Source organism: Hydra vulgaris, chromosome 11 (assembly GCF_038396675.1).
Source record: "Hydra vulgaris chromosome 11, alternate assembly HydraT2T_AEP".
In the NCBI taxonomy this organism is placed as follows: Eukaryota; Metazoa; Cnidaria; class Hydrozoa; order Anthoathecata; family Hydridae; genus Hydra; species Hydra vulgaris.
Window position 1 is genome coordinate 42824507 of NC_088930.1, and position 25416 is coordinate 42849922.

General features: G+C 26.9%; 1 protein-coding gene and 1 non-coding gene across 2 annotated transcripts; both read right to left on the reverse strand.

Annotated features, from left to right (window-relative positions):
* Window positions 1-488: 488 nt before the first annotated feature.
* Window positions 489-1922, reverse strand: LOC124814036 (uncharacterized). The gene is made up of 2 exons (XR_010641507.1): window positions 1671-1922; window positions 489-1118 (listed from the first exon to the last, which is right to left on the reverse strand). It is a non-coding gene; the product is annotated as an uncharacterized LOC124814036 (transcript).
* An 11413-nt stretch (window positions 1923-13335) lies between these two features.
* LOC100202256 (uncharacterized) lies at window positions 13336-24974 on the reverse strand. The gene is made up of 4 exons (XM_065808906.1): window positions 24636-24974; window positions 19754-19993; window positions 14642-14853; window positions 13336-13956 (listed from the first exon to the last, which is right to left on the reverse strand). The coding sequence occupies exons 1-4, from the start codon at window positions 24850-24852 to the stop codon at window positions 13681-13683; spliced, it is 945 nt and encodes a 314-aa protein (XP_065664978.1). The 5' UTR covers window positions 24853-24974; the 3' UTR covers window positions 13336-13680.
* Window positions 24975-25416: the final 442 nt, after the last annotated feature.

The window sequence follows — 25416 nt, forward strand, 5'->3', positions numbered from 1 at the left end:
TTAAAAATATATTTTGCAAACAAATATTTATCCATACCTCAAAAGGTTTTGATAAATATTTGATATTACAGCTACATACAACAATTCACACGCACACACATACAGATATAATATATATATATATATATATATATATATATATATATATATATATATATATATATATATATATATATATATATATATATATATATATATATATATATATATATATAGTCAGATATAAAGTCAGATATAAAGATAAACCCAAACACAAAAAGTAAATTACTATTAAAATGTTGAGTATGCTTAACAAAAATTTTGTTCACTAAGTAAACAGATGTATAAAAGCAATTTTTTCTTTTTGATTAAACCAAATTAATTATCTGTTTTGGTAAGATTTTGATGAAATAATTTTTCTTTTAACAACATCACCTGTTTGGTTAAAGCCAACAATTGTTCTTTTAGGTTTAAATTCCTTTGTAATAAAATTGATTCTTTTTCAAATAAGGTTTTTTGGCAGAACTTTCGTGAACGCCTAAACTTTTGACATGCTTTGTTGTTTCTTTCACGTTTCATTTCCTCTCTTTCTAATTCATTTAAAGATTGATATATACGTTTTCTGCCACGCTTTGATTTAATTGATGGAAACGTATCTTGTAAAGATTTACTTGTTTCATTCAAACCTGACACATTGTAACAAGTGTGAAATAAATGGTCCCAATCATGTTTATAAATGTTAATTCCGTTTAATGAATCATTAGAATATTCGTTAAAGTAAATTTCAGAAGAGCTATTAAAATCAGATAGCAAAAACTCTTTGCTAGATGAGACATTATCAAGAAAAAAGTTTTTATCTTCAGTTAAACATTTCTGACTATTAAAAAGTATGTCGGTAAGGTAATTATCTGCATTTAAACTTAGATTATTACTCAAAGATTGCAACACTTCATTCTTTGATGAATCTTCCTCTAACAAATCTACATCTTTTATCTGTTCACTTTCATAAAATGACTCCCAAACACTGAGAAAGTTGTCGGAAATTAGATCTGTAAAATAATCTTTATTGAAATTGAAATTACCTTCATTATCTTTATTTTCATTCTGAAAACCTTCACGTCTGTTGACGTTTAAAGTACCTACAAAAAATTATTTGAACAGTAAAAAAAAAAAATTTTACTTTTCTTTACAGTTTTTTTATCGATGTTATTTACATTTTCACTGGTTTTTACTTATCGAAAAAACAACAAATAAACAAAAAAACAACAACAAATGAACAAAAAAAAACGAAAATGAGTATGAATAATGCTCATTCTAGTTCATTTTTGTTTGTAGAATTATACTATAAATAATATATAAGAATTATACTATAATTGCTTGCAATAACTTTACTTCATAAATAAATTATAACTATTGACAATAAATAAATTGAGCAGGAAACAAATTTTAAAATTTTGAGAGGCTTTTTATTTTTTACATATTTTGAAGGAAATTTGATATTCTTTGCTTATTATTCTGACCACTCTTCAAAGCCTTAGTCTTGTTTTTTTTTATTGAGTGGTAACCTATATGCAAATATTTTTAAATAAACAACAAATACATAAATAAAAATTTTCAACTGATAAGCAAGTACAGTACCAAGTGACGCATAAATAAATTACTTAGGTATATTAGGAATGACAGATAATTACCTGTGTCAAAGACAATACTTTGATACACGTTCAGCAGGAGAGGAGTAAAGAATTATTGAAGGGTCAAATGAAATAGACACTGCAAATTCGTTGGTTAATGAATTTATACAAGAAAGCTGATTTTCGGAAAAATCACTTTTATCTACTTCAGCCCTCGATGGGCTATAAACAGGTATTCTTGCCATTTTAATGTAGTTACGTACAGCTTTAGTACTGTAGTAGGTGTTGCCTAATTAATGTCGGATTTTAAACGAATTTTAGTTTTGATTAAAGGATAAATCATTGAATTTGAACCGGATTGTTATTCGGGTTATTGTTTTTTAAACGGATCCGATTGGCTAACCTGAGCAACTCCGGTATAGCAGCCTGAAAGCCGCTCTCGGAATAGGATATAAGTATTCCCGCAGTATTGCTTTCCTAAAAAATACATACTCCGGAGAAACATAATTTCTAAGAAACAAATAATCTCTTGGAAATAAGTACTATAACATTTTTTTCAAAAAGACTTTCAAAACTTAAAAACAATTTTTTTTACTTTTTCATTTAAGGCAGCACTAACGCTTATAAAAACGCTATCTGTTTAAGATTTTTGATTTAAATTAGTAAATTATGAGCGTAACACCATTTGATACAAACTAAAATGGTTTAACAACACCTATAATTGTAAAGCATTTAATTTCAGCTATAGTTTTTATTTTTCTATTTTGAACCCTTTTTTACATGTTTTTGAAAATTTTCTTAAAATTTTTCTGAAAAACTCTTTGGAAGATTCTTTATTTAAAGGCTCAACCAAAACATTTGACATGTGCTCTTAAGCTGAACGATTCTTTGAAGAACTTCGTAGGGTTCGTAACTCTTCCTCTAGTGTAGTGACCCATTAATTATTGTTTTAGTGGATTTGCGGTGATATATTTGATATACCTATATAAGCATTTTTTTAGAGGTTCATTGGAGTTTTGCTCATTGGTTACTTAATGGACCATTAGTGGCAGCCGCTATATATGGAAAGCAGATAACTTTACGACATGTTACTAGTAGCAAATCATTGGCTAGCCGTTTTTGCTGGATACCACTAATGGTCAAATAAGTAACCGATGAGCAAAAATACAGTGTTTCGCTCAAAATGCCTTTTTAGGTTCACTGAAATTCCGCTATAGAATGTTTGCTGGGAACCGTACAGGTTCATCAAAGAACCAATTGGAAAATTTTTTTCGAAGAACCTGAAAACAAGCTTCTTTAGTGAATCCAAAATAGTTTTTCAAAAAACCTTTTGATATATTTAAAGTTACCTTTTAAAGAGATTAACAGCCTTTGAAGTTCTTGACAGAACTTCAAAGGCTGTTAATCTCTTTAAAAGAACCTTGCGGTTCTTTGAACCGCATTAAAAACCTCTTTGTCTTTTTTTTTAATAAGAGCAGAGATTTAATCTTATTTAGAAATTTATTAAAATAAAAGGAGAATTAATCAAAATTTCATAAAGCTATTCAAATTATTTAGAAATAACCTCTTAACATATCTTTGTATTTTTTTGAATTTCAGTTTTTATCAAGTACTTATTTATCGCGACGTTAGAATTATTTTTTTTTAAGTCTATGTTTTTGCAAACTGAGAAAACCGATATCAAAGTTTGAGTTTGTTTGCTGCTAAATAAAAAAAATTATGTTGGAGTTAAAGTTTTTCTTCAAATTTAAGATTCTTTCGTTGATCATTTTTAAAGAAACGAAACTTTAAAAAATTACGCCAACACCCTTATTTTTTCAGCCTCTTTTGGAGATATAACAAAATAACTTTGGTTTTTTGTAAAATACAAAAATGTTATTATATATTAAATATATTTATTAACGACGACATGTTAGAAATTGATCTATTTTATTTTAGCTAGTCATTACTCTTACGCAATGTAGTAGTTAGGTACCACCTTTAGACACCAAACACCGTTAGGCACAATAGAGGGAAGGGATGGAGGGGGTCCAGCAAACTTAAGGGGACCCTTTTTAAAAAATAAAGTTTTATTTTGTGATACCTAAAAACGCAAGTTTTTTCTCATTTATTTTAGGGCTCTAATGAGACTCATTTTTGAGAGGTGGGCTCCACTAGCTACGGCACTGTTCCTACAAGTTACCTTTGTTTGACATTTCTTTGCGTCGGCCCTGAACAAGACTAAGACGTCAGATTTAATTTATTTGATTTATTTTATTTATACCTTTGTATTTACTAATAGAGTTAAACCATTATTTAAAAACTATAAAAAGTAAGAAGTTAAACAAAGAATTTTATTAACATTTCAAAATAAAAATAATTATATGTGTTATATATCAATACTAAATAAATAACAGAAAATCTCCATAAAAAATGTTCACTTGGCTAATGTTTTGTAAATGTTCACTTTATTAATCCTTTGTAAAATGCAATATCAACGGCAGGCATGTATGAATGTATGGAAATATTATCATTGGCTTTTCAACAGATATAACAGACTGATAAGGAGCACATAAGCAAACAGCAATCGGTATATTTGTTTTTAATGCTTTAACAACAATGCTTGATGCTGCTATTCATTTGATAGACTTAATTATACAAACTTGTGAATAACTATTTAAAAACGAAATTTTAACATGTATAGCAGTCCATTTCAATAAATAAAATTTTTAACCCTTGTTAATCGATAATCAAGATTTTTAATTGCTCTATCTAATGCAATTGGATTAAATATTTCTCCAGTAAAGAAAGATTTTCAATTTGATAATGAGTGTTGTCACATTCTTGGATACTGGAGTGACCTGGGTCTCAGAACATCTGCTCAATAACTTATATTTGTGGATGTTGTATAATAAATTCACGCAAAGCTACTGACATGAAACTATTCCCATTGTACACAAAACCTCAATAGTTTTATTTTAGCATCAAAGTATGAGCTTATTAATATCATCGTCGTCCATGATTTTTTGAAGCAAACACATTACAGCACTGGCTAGATAATTTCCTTTACGACTAGCCATGGCTTCGTGCCAAAGGATACAATATCTTTTCCTGTTAAGCGAACAATGACCGGTTAAGTTATAAATTGAAATTTTCCGTTTGTAGTTTGTAATTAGTTTATATATAAAAGTTTTAAACATTAGTTCGAGACAAAACTAAAACATTTTCAAGATCAATATAAATAATTGCAGTTTTAGGATTAGTATTATGACGATCTTTTTCACAATCGGTTTAGGTATCATTCCTTGAAGTTATGTGCTTATTATAACTATCTATTTGCTTATTGCTTGCAAAATTTATAGTATGTGTCACATAAATCTTTCTTCAGTTTGTGGAATTCTATATTGAACCCGTGATTAAAGATATAAAGATATATATGTTCTTTTACTGGTGTATTTTCATTTTCATTACAATATATTTTTAAAAAATAATACAGCTTACCAATATTGAGTGATCCTTCCATGAATTCTTGATGCATCTTATTCCTGCAATAATGAGCCTTACTTATTGGGAAAAGGTTTATATGGTCTCGAACGACTTGTTTAGAATCTTGAAGTAAGCTTTTTTGGCGCTACTGCAGTTTCTCCCCCCCCCCCTTTTTTTTTTTTTTAAGGCTGATTATGATAGAGAATTTTATGCTGATTAAGAATCGTATAAAAACATAGGTCTGAAAATCAACAAAAAATGCTCTAATTTGCTGTTGAAGTTTAAAAAATTACACTAAAAAACGCTAATATTTGCCATTTTTTCATACTCGGTTATAAATTTAATATTTGTCAGTCGATGTATGTGCATTTGGTTGTGCCAATCCCTATTTGTCAGTCGATGTATGTACATTCAATAGCGCCAATCCCTATTTTTCAGTCGATGAATGTACATTTAAAAAGCAATATCTTAAATTAATTTTAAAAAATTAATTAAAGATATATAAAATATATTAATAAAAACATTTAATTTAATTTAAATATAATTTAATTTTGACGACAATAAAAACCGGGTTGCGTAATTAAAAAAAGATTTTCTAAGCGATTGATTTTAAAATGTAAACTTTGATGTTAAACGTTTTAAAAAAATGGCGAATATTAGCGCTTTTAAGTGTAATTTTTTAAACTTCAACAGCGAATTAGACCACTTTTTGTTAATTTTCAGACCTATGTTTTTATACGATTCTTAATCAGCCCAAAATTCTCTATTATATTCAGCAATAAAAAAAAAAAGAGGAGGGGGGGGGGGAGAAACTGCAGTAGGGCCGCTTTTTTCACATGTTTCCTCAATTTTGCTTGCAATTGTGTTCCAGTAGTTAAGCATTTATTGAATTTATGAAAATAAAATATTTTTGGCTACTAATATTCAATGTTGAAAGATGATAGGATTTACAAATTCTATATTATGTATTAAAAATGATCTATAATAATAAGATGTTTTTCTTCTTGAATTTTCACCAGGTTCTGTTTTTTCTCCAGATTGTCGGTAGTTTTTGAATATAAATGCTTTTTACCGTCATCATCTAAAGTCCAATAGTTATCAGACATCACTTGACGCTCAATCTTAGTTATATTAGTAGAGCATTTGAACTTACAATTTCTGCAACTTTTTTGCAATTATGGCGAGCAACTAATTGCATTTTCATTTAGCGGGAATCCCTATTTTCAATAGACGAGTTATATAGTAATTTGCAGAACAATTTTACAATGCCTTAGTAAAAATAAAAAACAACCTTTTTATTCGTTGTAAAAATGTGGCATCTAGTTTTGGTGACACATTTTAGTCTCTATTTTTGTATATTTAAAGTTTAATAATATGTCAACATAAATACAACTTTTTATGTTATTATCGTTAAAATGATCTGCTAAACAACTTTTTTTGTTGTTAATTCTTACCAAGAAAATAATTCATCTGATGAATCTTGTGCCTTACGGTTGCATAGTTGATACTACATTACACACACACACACACACACACACACACACACACACACACACACACACACACACACACACACACACACACACACACACACACATATATATATATATATATCCTGTAATATCAACTATGTTTAACTTTCAAACAATGTTTAATGCTTTATTTTTAATATGTTGTAAAACGAACATGAACTAAGAAAGCCAATGTGATTTTGGTCAAAACTGTATTAACTCTGTCCACATTGAGGCTCTCTCAATGCCCTGAGATTCTTTAATTTTAGATCATTTGTAGAACATAATTTCTGAAATTTTGTTTTGGTTAATTAGAACCTAATCGACTAACGTTAATGCGTATTGCTTATTTAAAGCAACAAAATAATAACCATGAAAAATCTCTCACATATTAGACATGGTTGTGCACCTAAACAACTTTGGGTTGTGTACCCAAATATCTAGGTACACAACCCAAAGATTTTGCACCTAGACATTGGGCTAGATTGTGCACCTAAAAACATGAAAAGATTTTATTGGATTGCAAAGAAAGCAAAACTTTATTGTTTTTATAATATATACTAAATGTTTAAGTAAGTCGTTGCTCACAATTTAATTTAGCGTAACCACAAAGTCACTTATTCAAAATAAACAATAAGTCACAAATTTTTCACAAACAAACAGTAACTCACTAATTTAAAAAAACAAAAAAAACACCGTTTTTCAATTTTTATTAAACTATTTTTCACTAATAAGACCTTCTGCTATATGGCAGCGGTAAAATTATTCTGTTCTATCTCCAATTTTTGGAAAAATTGAGATTTTAAAATTTTTAAATAATTTAGCATTATGTTGTCCTATTTTAATTACATTGAAAACATATGAAACTTTTAACACGATGTTGCATGCCATATTGCATTGTTCTATCTCCTAAATAAGCAAATTTGAAAGCATCTTATTTTATCTCCGATCATCATATCTTATTATATCTCATACCTTATTCTATCTTATATTTTATTCTATCTTACATCTTATTCTTGTATCTCCTATCAATCAATCATATATTTACAATTACATAGCTGTACGAAAAAAAATTGTTGCTTTTGTTGTTTTCAAAATGGCAGCTAAAAATATTGACCAAGAAGAATATTACCCATAGTTTAAAAACTCTCTCTCTCTTTATATATATATATATATATATATATATATATATATATATATATATATATATATATATATATATATATATATATATATATATATATATATATATACATATATATATATATATATATATATATATATATATATATATATATATATATATATACATATATATATATATATATATATATATATATATATATATATATATATATATATATATATATATATATATATATAAATGTATATATATATATATATGCATATATATATATAGAAAATTTATATATTTTATATAAATATATTGTTTGAAAGCTCTTTCTACACTTTATGACAAAAAAATTTATGGTTTAATCAGAGAAAGCAAAAGACTCTGGGCTCTAACTCTGGTTCCCAGCTCTGTTTTGTATTAGAGATTTCCTTTTCATAGAGTTTAAACAAATGAGAGAATGGGTTTAAGTCAAGTAGTGTATAGTAAAGTATTTAGAGAGTATTAGTTAGAAACAAACCATTATAGAGGAGAGAGAAGAGAGCAGAGGAAAGCCACGGGTATTTTTTTTAATGTTATTCACCTTTCCATGGCCAAGTGGACCTCTACAATTGAAGAAGCTAATTTTTGTGGTTACAACCCTCTCTCAACTTTTTGACTCTTAAACATGAACCTTGATAAACAAATCTGATGCGCGAACAAATAAGTTGCGCGCAATGCTACCAGGGACATGGTGAGGATCTCTTTATTTAACTATTTAGTCTTTGTCATCAACATTAGGTTTTTTAAAATTATTATAACCATTATATTATTTATTAATGCATTGTTTTCTCACAAAATAACCATAATAAATCATTTATCGGTTTAACCGAAGGCGAATGGAAAAAACGTTACGCCAACCGCAATCTTCAAACATAAAAAATATTTAAGAGTATTTTTTATGTTTAAAAAATTGTTCACTCTATTAAATATCCATTTAATAGATGGTAAAAATTTACTTTCTTTTAACTCCCATATTTCTTTTGGAAAGCTCTGTGTCGTATTTATATTTAATGGTGTTAAATGACTTTAAGTCCTGTTATCTTATCACCCAAATCTCTCCACAACTCAAATTTCGAGGTAGCACTATCAAATTTATCTTATGATCAGTACCTCAGAACATATAATTTAAAATAAAATATTTTCCAGATTTATTCATATTTATTCCATCATTACATGTTATTATTGTGCACACATTTGATCCCAAGTTTAGGTCTTTAATGAAGCCTGCAAAATGTTGTGACCAAGAAACGCCTCTTTTGAAAATCCGAGTTAATGTAGTGCGCAGTTTTGGCAATCTATGCTGCGTTGGTGATCTTGTTGGTCCACAAATCATTTGTGAATTATACTCCATCCAAATCAGTTTTGTCTTTATTAAATCTTTTATTAACGGGTGACTTTATTGTATTGTATAAATTATGAATTTCGGTACGAGAAACTCTCCTTGAACAAATTGGCTTACACTGTCCTTTTGTGCATACTTTCTCAAAGTGCCTAAAGTTATCGTTGTTAACTATATCAAAAGGCAAGATGGCATTAATACTTAATCAATACTTGTCATTCACTGCATCGTTGGAGCGACGAACTCCTTCTATTCTTTATCATACCTAGACCATTGATTTTGTTAAACATTTAGTTTGTTGATGTTTTGTTGCAGGACATTTGTTTATATCTTGGCTTCTTTCTGACTGGGGTCCTGAAAATGACTACTTTTGATGGTCCAGCACCAGTAGAAGGTGAAACAATAAATTTATCATCAAAGTCAGAGTTTGCATTGACAAGTACAGCTGTTGATCTTGCTTTCACCGTAACCTCCCCTGCTTCTAGCGTTTCAAAGCTTGTCTTGTGCTTTGTCCTAATTTAGCCTCTTATCCTAGTTGTGCTCCACTAGGCACCTCGTAGTACTCACCACATTCAATGTGATTCGCTTTTTTTTTTCATTGATCTTGGTGAAGTAACCCCTAATTAAAGAAACTTTTGACATTTAGAATGGAAAAAAATATTTAATTCAACTACATCGAAAATCTCACAATTTATTTTACAAATCTATTTATAAATTTATCTATAAACCTAACTATATATCTATCTATCCACCTAACTATAACTTTACTTTAAAATTGCATTAGATTTAGGTATTTTATTTATTTATTTTTCTATATATTTTTTAATTACCTTATATTTCTATTATTGCAAAGAATTTTTTCAGATTCGAGAATATGCGATTTTGTTTCCCATTTAAACAGCAATGACCCATTTAAATCTTTTAAACCTTCAATTTTTTTTATTTCTTGGGGCCTTGCTACATACTCTAGAAAAGTTTGAATACCGTGTTTTAGTTTTATTAGAATATTAGTTATATTATTAATAGCTTGAAAGCAAGTAGAATATTGTTTATTGTGCCTTCGATCTATGGTAGTTCCCGAAGTATGCACCTTTAAATAATAAGATCTTTATAATACTATTGTATGTATTAATGGAGGACAGAGATCTATAAAGATTACCATAAACGTATTTATCCTACCAACATCACATTATCAACTAAAGAAGCAGAAGCATACCGTTATCAAAAAAATGATCATACTAATTATGATAATATTAAATTAAAAAAAAAATCATTACAATCTAAAATCGATTATTTAAAAAAAAAATCAATCGACTCAATCAATTAAAATTTACCTCAATATCTGACCTAAAACTTATTAACATCAGCTTTAGACTACCTTTAAAAACCTTATTTCGTTATCTGAAATTAGAATGCAAAGTTACTTTCAAGTAAACAATACCTTGGCTTTTTTAAAAATATATGGTCACAGTGAAAATACTCATGTTGCTGTTGTGATGGGGCGATGATTGAATATACATGTACAGATTCAGTATTACAAATATTTTATCAATCCATTTTTGTTAAGGTATTCCATCAAACTTGTGTAACTAATGTTTGACCTTAAAACACTTTTTATTGCATATAATAGGATGTCCAGATATTAAAAAAGAAAAAAACCTTTGAAAAAATTGAAAACAATTTTTTTAAGGGCTTAATAAACTATGTTGGGATCCGAAATACCCTAAATACTGTTTCCTTAATAACTTTTCAACCATTTTACTCATTGAATAAAATTTTACAAAAAGTTTTGTATTACTTTGAAGAACAATTTAAACTAAAATAAAATTTATTGAGTAGTTTATATTTTATAGATAAAAGACCATCTACATCAAAAATTGACTATAGTTACGTTAGTTCTAAGAGTAAAATTTCAAAAAATACTAAGTAAAAACCATTTTAGTTTATGTTGTAGATCAAACCTACACGAATAACTTGGGAAATGTTTAGGTAAAATTGTAAAGTCTAGGAAACTTTATTCTGGAAACGGTGACTAAAATTAGGCAAAAATCAAAAACTGAGAAAAACAAAAATAAGATACTAAATAGATAATAACAAGTATCACAATAACATCACACATAAAAAATCAATATGCTCCAGTCATATAAGACTCACAACGATTTGTGTTTGTCTGTTCATCAACAAAACCTTTTCTTTTAGCTTCTAAAACTTTTCTTTGCATTTTACAGAAACTACTTGGCTTCTTGTTAGCATTTTACAGAAAAACTACTTGGCTTCTTGTTAGCTTTTATTCTACATAAATTTCGTTTTGGATCATTTATCCAAAATCTCGTTTTGGACCATTTTTATCCAAAATGAAGTTCAAGGAGGAGTGTTTAAAAGTTTAAATACATTGTGAAGCCTATTAAAACCATCATTAAAATGAATAATTGTTGAACAAACACCAATTTTAATTATATTTTGACTGCAATATTAACTTTTAGAGCATCAAGACCAAATCATTGCATTAAGTGACTAATTGACATTCTGGGTCATTTCATGCAAACATTTAATCAATAAACTACCAGTACTTGGCTCCATAAAAATTGGTTTTAAATCATCTCTAATAGCAACAGGCAGTGACAGTGACAACCTTTTCACTTCATTAAGTTTGAATCATTTGCACCAACTATCATTGGTTCTTGGACAATATAGATGTCTTTGAGCTTTAGTGTCTGACTCACCACAATGAAGCAAAACTGCAATAATGGCCTATAAACTGCAAGGTTTTGTCTGATGGACATGCCAAAGCATTGACAATAAGTACAGGAAAGTCTCAGTTTATTTTCCTTTCTTAATCCTTTCTTAATCTTTCTTAATCCTTGCTTTATTATCCTTTCTTTTCTGATGTTAATCTCTGAGTACATAATCCAATTTGATTACATTCTGGGCAAACTGAATACAAACATATTGTTTCTGGCAAAATATTAAAGTCTATTAGCAAATAAGATATAATCAAATCCTTCACATTATTATTTTTCAATTTTAAACCACCTGCTGAACATGGAGCTTCATTTATAATGATTTCTAAAGTAGAAATTGGATTCTTTATTGTTTCTGGTGGAGCAACTTTAAATTGATTTCCATGAAGTACTCTTTTTAAAAGTTTATAACCTGACTTTCTTCGACCCGTAACAAAATTTTACTGTAAATCAATTTACTAAATTCAAACAAATTAAATTAAGCACGAGGTTAATATGGTTTTATTCTTACAAAAAAATGAGTTTGAAAGTTTGGAAACTATACTTTAAAAATGCAGTGGTAACATTTTCAAACATTCAATTTAACAGTGGATAAGCAGTGGGAAAATGGTTTTTCCACTGTTTTAATGGGAAAACCATTTCCTACTAAAACAGTGGGAAATGGTTTTCGCATTTAAGATGTTCTTATCTTATCAATCAAAAAAGTTTTTAACAGAGAAAACTTTTTTGATTGAAAAGATAAGAACACCGAAAAACAATGCGAAATTTGACTGATGAAATTATTAGCATAACTCCACCACCTGATAACCATATTAATGAACATCTCTATAGCCGTTTTTCAAAACGCTTTAAGGTAAAAAATAGTTGCCTACAAACTTTATTGAATATTTTTGAAAAATTACGAAAACATTCATAAAAATCATTAGTTTAAAAAAAAAGTTTTTTAAAGAGTTTCTTCTATCGATATTTTTTGAATTGCGTTTTTCTCAAAATAAGTAAAAAGTATCTTTAAGCGTTTAAAAAAAATGACTTAAATCTGGAAGGTAAAATTATTTATCTCCTCTTCACTGATAAAAATCTAAAAAACTTTCTTTATATAAAAAAGCTGTTATCAGGCTAATATAATTGTGGTGTATTTGATGGACCAAAGCTATTTTCAGGATCTATAGGCTGTTTATTGAAAAAAGGCTTTTGGGTTAAGTTGGTAAAATTTTCACGTTGGCTTATAACCATTTTTTTTTTTTTTTTTTGAAAAAAAAAACCTTTTTATTAAATAAACTTTTTTTTTTATAATTTGAAACAATAATGCGGAACTTTATTTTTTACTCAAAATTTAAAAAAATATATTTTCAAGGGATTTTTTTTTACCAAGAAAAGGTGGGATACTTGTTATATTAATTTCATTTGCTACCAGCCTAAAGTAATGTTAAAATTTTGGTTTAAAATAAGCAGTGAAAAAATGTCTATAAATTTTGCAATTAATAATACGTAATCGTCTAAGACTCCACAATATTTATTTAAAAAAAAAATAGATTTTAAATACAAAAAATTTGAATATCTGGCACAAATTCTATTCTGAATAAATAAGTTTAAAAAAGTTTATATTTACAACTTAATTACGTCAAAATAAATTAACTTAAAAAATACGTAAAATAAAAAAAAATTAATTTAAAAATACGTAAAAATAAATAAAAAGATTTATAAACTTTATTATTCTTATACTTCAGAATTACGAGACATTACATATAAAACAAAAGTTAATAATTTTTTTATAAAAGTTAAGAAAATTTATTTTCATGAAACAAACAAAAGTTTTTATTGTTGAACGTTGCTTTCTTATTTACTGTTTATCCCAATTGCCGGTGGATTTGCTCTTTTCAACAGCAGCTTTTGTCTTAGCATAGCGCTCATCTGCTCCTTCAATTGTTCCACCAAGTTTTCCACTTTTGTAGTCCGAAAAAGCTTGGATGATTTCTTCTTGGGTGTTCATCACAAAAGGACCATTGCGTACAATGGGTTCATTTATAGGCTGACCGGCAAGTACTAAGACATGCATATTATAATTGGCAGACGCTTCCAAATAAAATACGTCTCCAGTGTCACTTAATTTTGCAACCTAAAATGTAAATAAATAAAAACTTAAGTAATATTAGTTGTCAGAATTGGTTTGTGATATAAATTAACGAAACATAACTTTAGAAATGGCTTTCAAAAATTCAAAAGGCGGATCTTAACTTAAAAGTCTAATAGTCAAAGTAAACCCATCCAAAAAAAATTCTTTAGGATTTTGAAAAATTTCTATAGAAACTATAAGAAATAAATAAACTAAAAACGCTTTGTAACTCATAGTGGACAGACTATGAGTTACAAAGATTTTTTTTATTGTCTTATACCAACCAATACTTTTAATTAAGTAATATAGGTTTGTATAAGACTAAATAGCATATCGGTACATGAGAATTATAAAGTTTTATCTCCCAATTTTCATGTTTAAAAAATTTAATTTTCTATATTATTCTAATATCACAAATTATCACTTGAAAACATAGCTAGACAACGACATCAATGATTGTACAAAAACCATTATTCAAATACATACATACATACATACATACATATAATATATATATATATATATATATATATATATATATATATATATATATATATATATATATATATATATATATATATATATATATATATATATATATATATATATATATATATATCAATATATATGTGTTTGAAGAATGGTTTTTTGAATATATAAATACATATAAAAAAAAAGCAAAATGTACCTGCCCATGAACGGCATGCTGCTTTTCATTTCCTAACATTCCTTCTCCTCTCCACACATAAACAAATGCATTATATTTGTTAGGAATAGGAACATCAACAGACGCTCCTTTGTTTAAGGTAATATCAAGAAACATAATTGGTATTTTGGTTTCAATGGCTGCTGTTACACCAAGATATTCACCAGCAATTACCTTCACAGAACCTTTCCCATCTAAAAAAAAATAAACTAATAATCAAAATTTTCAAGACCAAATGAAAAAGAAAAGAAAATAGGTAAAAGTCAGTGTTATAAAAAAAAAAGGTCTTAAATAAATATAAACAAACAATGATAAAAGTGTATTAGAAATGGCATTGTTATATTTTAAATTCTTCATATCTAACTATGTTTATAGCAAAGAAAGCACTTTAAAAAGAAAAAAGTTTTTTTAACTTTTTTTAATTTTTTAAAATTTAATTATAAGTGTGAACTTACAGCCTTTACAGAACTTTCAGTATTTAATAAAGAAACTTTAAAAAAATAAAACAACTTTAAACTAGTTTTAGTTCAGTAATTTGAATAACATATTTAAATACAAACATAAAAAATATTATTTTTTTGGTAGCAACTCAGATCATAAACTTGGTCAAGCTGAAGCAAGTAAATTTTGTTTAAGACAAAAGTTAAACTAGAAATCAAATCATAATTATGCCAATCTATATTACTAAGCATCCATTATATGGCACCGATAATTTCATAAATTACCTATAACTTCCCCTTTATCAATGTTTACTTTACATAAATCATGAAATATGATCTTTAAATCAGAAAATAGACCCTGATTTAGAGCTAAAAATGGAGATTTAAAAAGTTATCATTTGAAGAAACAATTACAAAAAGAGAAAAAGCTAGCTTGTTAAAAGATATATGACTGATAATCCCTGAATGTTTTTAATGCTACAGAAATATGCAGCATTCTGAGTTCAATAGAACCTTGTTTCAAATAATATAATAAAATGAATGAAACTAATTTTATTTAATAAACATAACACATATTTCAATCAAATGAATGAAACTAATTTTATTTAAAAATAACACATATTTCAATCAGATGTTAAGGAATATAAAACTATTTTCTAAAATTAATAAATTATATACTTACTATTGCACAATAAGCAATTGTTTTATAGCACTTTTATGTACAAATAAACAAAATCTCTCTGGAGAGACACTACTCTATATAGTTTTGTTTTGTAATTATTTTTATTATCACATTCCTAAATTGTTTTTGCTAATTGATTTGTAAGTAGTATGTACCTGTCAAATAGTTTTTTATTTTTGAAAAAACTATATCAACCAATAATAAGGACCAACACACATAGCACGTTACATCTATACAATGTATAACGCTATTTTTTTTTACTGATTTTCTTTAGATTATTTTAGATAATATTAACAGATAATATTAACAGATCTTAATAAAATTAATTAAGATTTAGAATATAAATAACAAGGTTTTTTTTTCTCCTGATTATCTTTTACTGATAGTCTTTAGATGCTAAATTTCAAGGCATTTTGGGTAATTTTCAATGTTGTTTATGATACTATGTAACTTAAAAAACTAAGCTATTATGTAACACTTGATGTTGTAACTACTTGTAGTTAAAAGGAAAAGTAATAATTTTATTTCATTCTTATTCAGTCTAATACAATAATAACTGCAAACTTTTTAGCACTAATTAATGGGCAATAGCATAGGTATCTGGGATTTCAATGTTAGTGCTAATTTAATTGTTATTAATTCTTGAAATAATAATACTTTTACTAAAAAAAATTTATCAATTTTCTAGCTGATTGATATTATTTTTTTGATAAATGACAAATTGATTTGACTAAATAATCAGATCCTGGCACAAAATAAACCTTGGCCATTTAAGTATTTTTTTAACAAAAAATTTAGTAACTCATTAAGAATGTAATAATTTTAACTTTTTAATAAACACCAAAACTCTATGATCAAACTAAAGGTGAAGTAGAAATATGGAGCATAAGCTAATTTTAAAAGATTACAGTGCAATTGTAGCTTATTGTATTTTATAAACTAGTTCCTAGTTCTATTTTAAAAATTCTAACTTTAATAATTGTCAAAAAGTAAAGCCAAATCAATAACCAAATCATATTTACTTAGCTTTGCATTTTTTCTAACTAGTTGTTTTTAAATTTTAATTAAAACATAATAAAACTTGTAATCATAATAATCTTGTAGTAAATAGCAACAGCAAAGTAATAACAGCATTTTTTAAAAACTTTAAACAGCAACAATTTATCAAATTTTAGAGAATATTTACAAAGACTGTGTCTAACAAAGCAACCATGTCAGAAGTGGTTTGCATGGATCAAAAATGGCGACATCGACAGCCAAAAAAAGTTTAAGCTAATTAAGGAATTAAAAATGCAAGGAATTAAGGAAACAAAAATGCTTTTAAACAGTTTATTAATTTGCAAAATCAGTATTGGCATTGGGTTAAGTATTTTGTTGACTATCAGAACTTTGTTGATTATCAGAATGGTTATTGGCCACAGCAGTGTTTTCCAAAGTTAATTAAAACAACTAATTGTAAATGACTTTGGATGTAAAATGGTTTGTCAGAATATATAGTTAGTAGCAGAACAAGATTTTTTACTCATGTTGTTGCAATGTAACTTGCGTTGTTAACGTTCTTGTAGTCACGTTGTTAATGTTCTTGTGGCTTAGATTGCTAATGTTCTTGTAGCTCATGTTGCTAATTTTTTTGCAGCTCAAATTGCTAATGTTCTTGTAGCTAATGATGCTAATAGTTTTGTATTTAATAATCTTGCAGCTCACATCATTGTTGTTCTCAGACAGTTAACAGCTAATTGGTCAAAGACTCAAATCCCTATACTGTTTAAAATAATTTTTCTAAGAAATCTAATATAAATACAGAATATGTTTTAAAATCTATGTTTAGGCTTTTATTCTGTTTTAACTTCACTTGTGTTAGTAATTTTTCCGATTAAATCAAAATATTGTCATGTATTGAATAACAAATCTTTAAATTTACTATGAAAAATTAACTTGAGATTAGCAAGACTAATTTAGTCCGATTTCGCTTACTATTGAAAATATACTTATTTTTAAAAAACTAAATAAAACGCTCTAGTGTTGAACATTTTTTTTGTAAAAATAAAGCAGCAAAGATTTAATTTTTCTGGGATATTTTTGAAAATAACAAAGCACAAATAACTTTTTTGGACATCACTAAATGTTTAAAAAATTTGAGAAAAATTATGTATAAAAACATTTAACTACTAAATTTTTTTGAGCAATACTTTTTTAAACCTTATTGGTTCATGCTTATGCGTGACAAGACATTAGTTCTACAGTATTGGCTTGTGTATGGCATGCTTATGTGTGACAAGACGTTAGTTCTACAGTATTGGTTATTAATAACAATCCATCATGTTATTTTAAAATGAATATAAGTTTGAAATTAAATATTTTATAAACTTAAAGTGATTTTTTCTCAAGTTTTTTTATTGAAATAAATCGAATAATCACAATATAAAATTATTATAAAATAATAAAATTTAAAAAAATTTAAAAATAAAATATTGAAATTAAAACAAGTGTTCATTTGAATAAAAAAAAAATGTGGCAAAAATAAACAAATCACAAAAACAAAATTAACAAACCTTCACAAAAAAATACTTACAAAACATAAAAAAAAAAAAGAATTAACATTTTGTTGACAACCCTTTTGTGTTTAAGCATTCATTGAAATGTTTCTGCATGGAGTTTACTAAATTCTGAGTAATCTCTTTTGGAACAATATTCAGTAATTTTGCTACTAATTTTTTCAGCTGGTCCAGATTTTTTATTTCAATTTTACCAAGATTATGGTTTAACCCAGACCACAAAATCTATATGTAATTAAAATCTGGATTATTGGCAGACCAAGATATGGTTTTAATATTGTTTTCTTCAAACAATTGGTTGCAAATCTTAGCAGTATGAAGCATTATCTTGTTGGAAGATAGTTCCCATGTCTTTTGGGAAAATATCAATAGAAGGCATTAAATAATTATCCAATGTCTAAATACCTTTGAAATTGAGCCTTCCATCAAATATTTTGAAACAACCGACACCTTCATAAGTTCATTCAGGCCCAGATGCCTATACTACCACTACCATGTTTTGTTCTATATGTAGAACAATTTGGTTCCATTTTTTCATGTGGCTCAACCACAACGTTTATTTCATCTCTGAAAAGAATGCTGTACCACATGCTCACAGACCAAATTTTATGAGCTAAACACCAGTTTTTTCTAGTTTTCTGATGTTTTATCAATAGATGCTTTATCATTAACTCTTTATCTGATGTTTTATATCATGAACTTTTGAATGAACTTTTGAATGACTCAACTTTTTTTTGAATGACAACTTTTTTTTTCAACTTTTGAATTTCTCAACTTTTGAATTACTTAACTTTTGAATGAATTCTTTTCACTAATTCAATCGTGAACTTCATTGATGTTTTATATCATTAACTCTTTATCTGATTTTTTATCAATAGATGTTTTATCATTAACTCTCACTTCAGTTCTTTCTTGGAAACCAAATATCAAATCAATTGCAAAACTAGCATCTGCTAAAGTTGCATCTCTTTATCGTGCTCAACACTTTCTTACTCCGGATTTTTTTCTTTATATAATAGTTCGCAAATAAGTGCAAAGTTTTAATCAAAGACAAATGAAATTTTGAAGGAAGTTTGAAATAATAGAGTGAATTGCTAATTTTGCCATAATAATTATTTTAGATTATGAGATACATGTCAAAAAAAGCAAAATAATTAACACATCAAATAATACTTTTATGAATATCTATATTTATTTGGAAGAAAATAGAATGCTCATTAATATAGATTTTTTATATTTAAGAAGAGTCAAACAATCATTAATTTAATATCAATCAAAGTCCAATGATATAAAAAAAAAACATGCTAAATTGTTATTAATAGCAATACTGTATATAGTATAAATATTTGATATATAAAATTAAAACAATTTTATGCACAATAAACAAATTTTTTAATCTTAAAAAATTTTTTAAAACCTGGTATTTGAACAAGAGGGAGTTTCTCCGGAGGTGTATCTTGATATCGCGGAGGAGACATTTTTAATACTTTGGGTAAGTTTACCCATAGTTGAAACCCTTCCATTCTTCCTCCATTTTTGAGCAGTTCTTCTGTTGGCATTTCACTATGCACAACGCCACTTCCTGCAGTCATCCACTGAACCCAACCAGGACCGAGATTTCCACTATTTCCACAGCTATCTTGATGAAATACACCTCCTAAATTTTACAATGAAAAACATTTTATCATTTTGAAGACAAAATCATGGAATTTCAACATACTAATAGTAACAGAATTTAAACATTTACTTATTCATTAAGATTTTCCCCAATTTAAAATTTTAAAAATTATTTAAAAACTTTAGTAGCTAATTATTTATTATTAACAACAACATTCTCAGTATTATTTTATTCAACTTTTATGCAGAATGATGATACCATGCATCCTGCTTAGTGCATCCAATACCGGTAGTCACACTCTCTCAAGAATTTGGGAAGGAGGAAATGATAAGTTGTTTAATAGATTTTTTATAAAAATTTATTGATTTTAAATTAAACAAGATCAAACTTGTTTAATTTAAAAGTAAAAATCTTTCTTCCTTCTATTAGGCAAGGTATTTATTAAAGCAAGGTATTTTCATTTCTCGTGATTTTTTTATTTATTTGTATTTACAATTAGAAACCAAGGCAATACTATTATGATTTTCTTAAAGAATAACTCTACCAAAATATATTTTTTTCTCATATTTTAGGTGACCTGAATATTAAATATATACATTTTTATCATTTTATTTTGTGTGTGTGTGTGTGTGTGTGTGTGTGTGTGTGTGTGTGTGTGTGTGTGTGTGTGTGTGTGTGTGTGTGTGTGTGTGCTAATGATGCAGTAGTTTGAAAAATATACAATATTTTACTAAACAATTTACTCTAGCCAAAATACTTGATGACTGCTATTTCTCATCGAAAATTAAATACGAGTTGTAGAGATATAATATTTAAGATATATAATAATAGTAATAATAATAATGATGATATAACATTTTACTTAAAATGCTAACAAGCATTATTTTCATAAAAATAACTACATGAAATCGACAAATTTTCAACTTCCATGCGTGACTTTTGTGCATGAAATGCATTTAAACGATTGCTGTAACTCTAATAATTTAATAGTAGTGCAATCCTGTAACTTTTTGATAACTTTTACTAATACTTAAAATATTATTTTATAAACAGTATACTGCTTGAACTTATATTTTACAACAAATTAAAGTTTATTTGTCTAGTAACTAAAATTTGAGTTTTTCTGTTTCGTGCATGATTCTACTTCAAACTTAATTTATTCTAATGAATACCATTCTTTGTAAACAAAATATTTATATAGATTAGAATTAGAAAGAGTAAATTAAAGATTTACTCTTATTTAATATAACTCTTATTGCCAGTTTTATTTTTATGAAACTAATAGACAAAACATTTACTTGTTTTGTGTTTATGTCCATGATTTTTTTTTTAATGCCCAGCACTGATTTAAAATACAGTATTACATCACTTACTTTAACGTAAAACACATGTTTAAGAGAAAAAGATTCAATACCGGTATTATACTGGCATTGAAATTATTCAGTACCTAAACACCGATGTTAAAAAATGATTTCAGTATTGGATGCACTAATCCTGGTAAGATAAAGCTTAAAAAGTTGAAAAAAAAACTATAATGTGTTATGTTAATAAAATTGAAAAACAGGAACACGTAACACTAAAGCTTATCATTTACTTTTATAAAGTTAGTAAAAAATTGATAAATGAAAATATATTTTATAAACATCAACATCTTGTCTGCAATATTAAATAAAATTATTACTCTGATCATAGCCAAATAAAATTTAAATTACTAATTGGGCATTTGTGTTTTTTTTTCTATAATAGGATTCTTGAAAAAAAAAAAATATATATATATATACATATATATATATATATATATATATATATATATATATATATATATATATATATATATATATATATATATATATATATATATATATATACATATATATATATATATATTTAGTTAAAATCTCATTTTATGTAATGTTAGTAATTTTTATAGTACTTCATAAAATTGATTGTCACAAAAATAAAACATAAAAACGATTGTCTTCTTAGAGGACATCTATAGAGTACTGATTTAGGACACCCCTCCCTTGTATGCATTGCTATGCTTTTAATGACCCCTCACACTCCCTCTGTGCATGTACACACAATTTATAACAAAATCACTTCCCTATCTTGTATGTACACACTATTTCTTACAAAATCATCTCCTTCAATGCATACACTTTTCAAAACATTAAAATAATTCAACATTTCTGTTACGTATTGATATTTGTTTTTTAACTCGTATGTAATTAAATGCTTGTCTTAAAATAAAATAAAAATTGAACTTCTTAGGTGAATGGACACATATTTTATACTTTTTAGATACACTTGAGTTTTAAAAATCATTTTCAGATATATTTGAGTTCTAATGTGCAACAAGCTGCTAATATTTTGCCTGTTTATTGCAGGCATTGCATGCATACGTCATTAAAATACAAAATATCTCCTTGATGCAATTAGGTGGAAAAACCTTTAACTGATTTTAATGATGCTTATGCCAAAGTATTTCTATGGTTTGCATTAACATATTGCAAAAATACAAAGAAGTTACTTTTTTTTAAAAACTGATTTATCTAAAAGTTATCAATATGTTTCTAAGGATGAGGTTCAAAATTATCACTGGAGCAAGTCAATATTAACTTTATACAATTGTACTATATTTTATAGAAAAAATTTCTCAAACAAAAATCTTTTTGTTTTTAATTTTTTTTTAAATATATAGCTCAGACTCGGACTTAAACTTTTTTTAAAGTTATGGCTCAAGCTATTGCTCCAGCGACGTTAAATATCTAAATTTCAATTAAATGTTTTATTAAATAAAAAAATTTTCTTTTAAGTATCATTGAGCTGCTAGTTCTACTATTATGAAAGCTACTTAGTTATGAATTGCTTTTTCAGAAATCTACTACATAATTAATAAATTGGAATTGAAAATTCAAACTGAATGGAGCAGAGGAATAGGCTTTTTTTTAACAACTCTCGCTTTTTCGGAAAACCTATGGCTCAAACTCCATGGCTTTAACTCCTAAAAACCTCTGACTATCATGGCTCATGCTCCCAACTCCTGTTTCTAATGATGGATTTCAGGGGCTCGGGTTTACTGAAGATGTAAGTTAACTTGATAATTAATTCAGATTTGTGCACTCTCATGGACCAGTTAAAAACTTCTTTAGGCTCAAGAGAAATGATAAGTGCTGAGTGCTCATTTCAAAAGTTATATGCCTGATTTTTACAACCAAAGCAATATTAGGTTGTGTGAACAGCATTTCTGATTTAGATTTAAAAAAAAGTAAGGTTGTTAAAGAAAATAAAAAATTAGAATAACCTAAAATTAAATTTTATTTTTTGTAATTTAGTTACTTTTTTTTTTTCTGTCCCTTTTATTGCCAATGACAATAAAAATCCAAACCAAAATACAGTCATTAACATCAACAGTCATTAAATAATACTATAAAGAAGTTTGTTATTAAAAATGCCTTTAAAGGTGTTTCATGCTTTTTGTTACAAACTTAAATTTTAAATTTTTTAAAAAGATATAATTTTCTATTTAACATCAAGAGTATATAATTTTTTGTTTAACATCTTCACTTTAAACAAGGCTGCAAGCAACCACTACTAGAGTTAGAAGTTACTGGAAGAGAAAAAACTAGACAAATAATTATTTAGGGCACTTAGGAACAGTCACAGTAAAAGGATGAGACTTAATTAAATAATGAGTAACACGAGAATGAATTTTAGTAAATGGCACAAGAGATGCTAGCTCTTTAGAGCAGCGCCCATTATAGTATTTATAGAAAAGAGAAAGAGAAGCAACCTTAGCAAACTTAGATGATACTAATTTTGCAGATGCAACCTTAGCAGATACTTATTTTGCAATGGATTTGATATATGGTTTCCAAGAAAGATTGGAAGTAAGAGTTAATCCTAGAAGACGAAGGCTAGATGACTCATCAAATACATTACCGTTCATAAATATAAAATAAAAGATCTAGATTATTGCAATAGTTTGACCAAGTATTAGAAAGACAATACAAGAATCTTTTTTTTCAGTAGACCAAAGATAATATAAAATTAAAATTATTAAGTAAAAATAACTAATTTCAAAAAAAACATTTTTTAATAAAGTTGAATAAATAAAGAATCTTTTAAGACTGTCAAGTCCTCAGAGTGATATTTTTGACTTCCTCAAACAAAAATTTATTAGGGTTCAATTTTAAAAAAGTTCCTTAAACCATTATCAAGGTATTTTAATATTGCTTTTTTTGTCTTTTCAAATTATCAATAAAATGTTTAATTGATTTAGCATTTTAGTATTAAAGTATTTAGGAGTCTTAAAAGCATGCTGGTTTAAAACAAAGGAAATCTGTTCTTATGTAAATAAAGCACTAAGAAGAAATAAAAAGCTTCGAAAAATAAAATAAGCAGCTTTTTTTTTAAAAAACCCAATTAAGACAATGATGTACTGGAAATACAAAAAACATTTTATAATTGTTTCCCAGTTGAATGATACTAACATGTAGAAAAAATTATGATTGTCATCTTACCACAAAATCTACATGATTTGGGAAATGAGAGACAGTCTTGATGTTGCTTTTGTTATTTACTTATTTAATTGACAAATAGCAAAGACAAAATAGAAAAATGTTTGTTTACTTATTCAATACTAGAATGTAAAAAATACTTTTTACAACAATTATCTTACCATCTATCACGTATGTTACTGTTTCAAAGCCTCTATGAGGATGATCTGGTGCACCGACAGCTTCTCCAGGACCATAAACAGTTGGACCTAGATGATCTAACATAAGGAATGGGTCTACTATAGAAATCTTGTCTCCAACTGGCCTTCGAACCATAAATCCCCCACCTTCTCTTGTCTTGATAGAAGTTTCAAATCTCTCAATAGTTCTAGTAGTCATTTTCAATAATATAAAAGTTGTCAGGTATGTGTTGTTTTTTTTAATTTTCACCTCAAAATATTTTTTATAATGAGCGTAAAATCTTTACGATTAACACGGTTTTACAAAATCACTTAGAATTTCAATTAGTAATATTATCGTAAATCATTTTCTTCAATAGCGTTGCTTGGTTACATTTTAATGTAAAGCAAAACTTTTCTATATCAAAGTCGGGGTTCTTAAACAATTTAATGAGAGACTCTAAATGATTTAACTTATTCGGTTGCAAGTCTACGACTTTAGCAAACACAACTTTCAAGTCAAGTTAAGTAGTTTTTGTCGTTAAAGCAAGGCCAAGACCAAGGATTAACAACTTTCAAGGAAGGGAGTTAATATAAACAGGGACGTACGATATGGGAGGAGCAAGGGGGGTTTCTAACGCCCTTTAAAAAGTTTTATTTAAATATAAGTCTGCAAAATTGGATAATGAGTTGGCAAATTTAGATCTTAAGTTGCCAGTCGACAAATATCAGCAAACAAGAACTTTTTTTATTAAGGTCTTAGTCGGAAAAAAAAATTTTTTTG

Bases quoted from the DNA above. Each gene is read 5' to 3' on its own strand.
- LOC100202256 (XM_065808906.1), bottom strand. From the start codon at position 24,852: ATGACTACTAGAACTATTGAGAGATTTGAAACTTCTATCAAGACAAGA. The intron at 19,994-24,635 runs GTAAGATAATTG...TGTAAAATTTAG, and splicing joins AGTAACATACGTGATAGATG to GAGGTGTATTTCATCAAGAT. The intron at 14,854-19,753 runs GTTTTAAAAAAT...ATTTTTTTTTAG, and splicing joins CCCTCTTGTTCAAATACCAG to ATGGGAAAGGTTCTGTGAAG.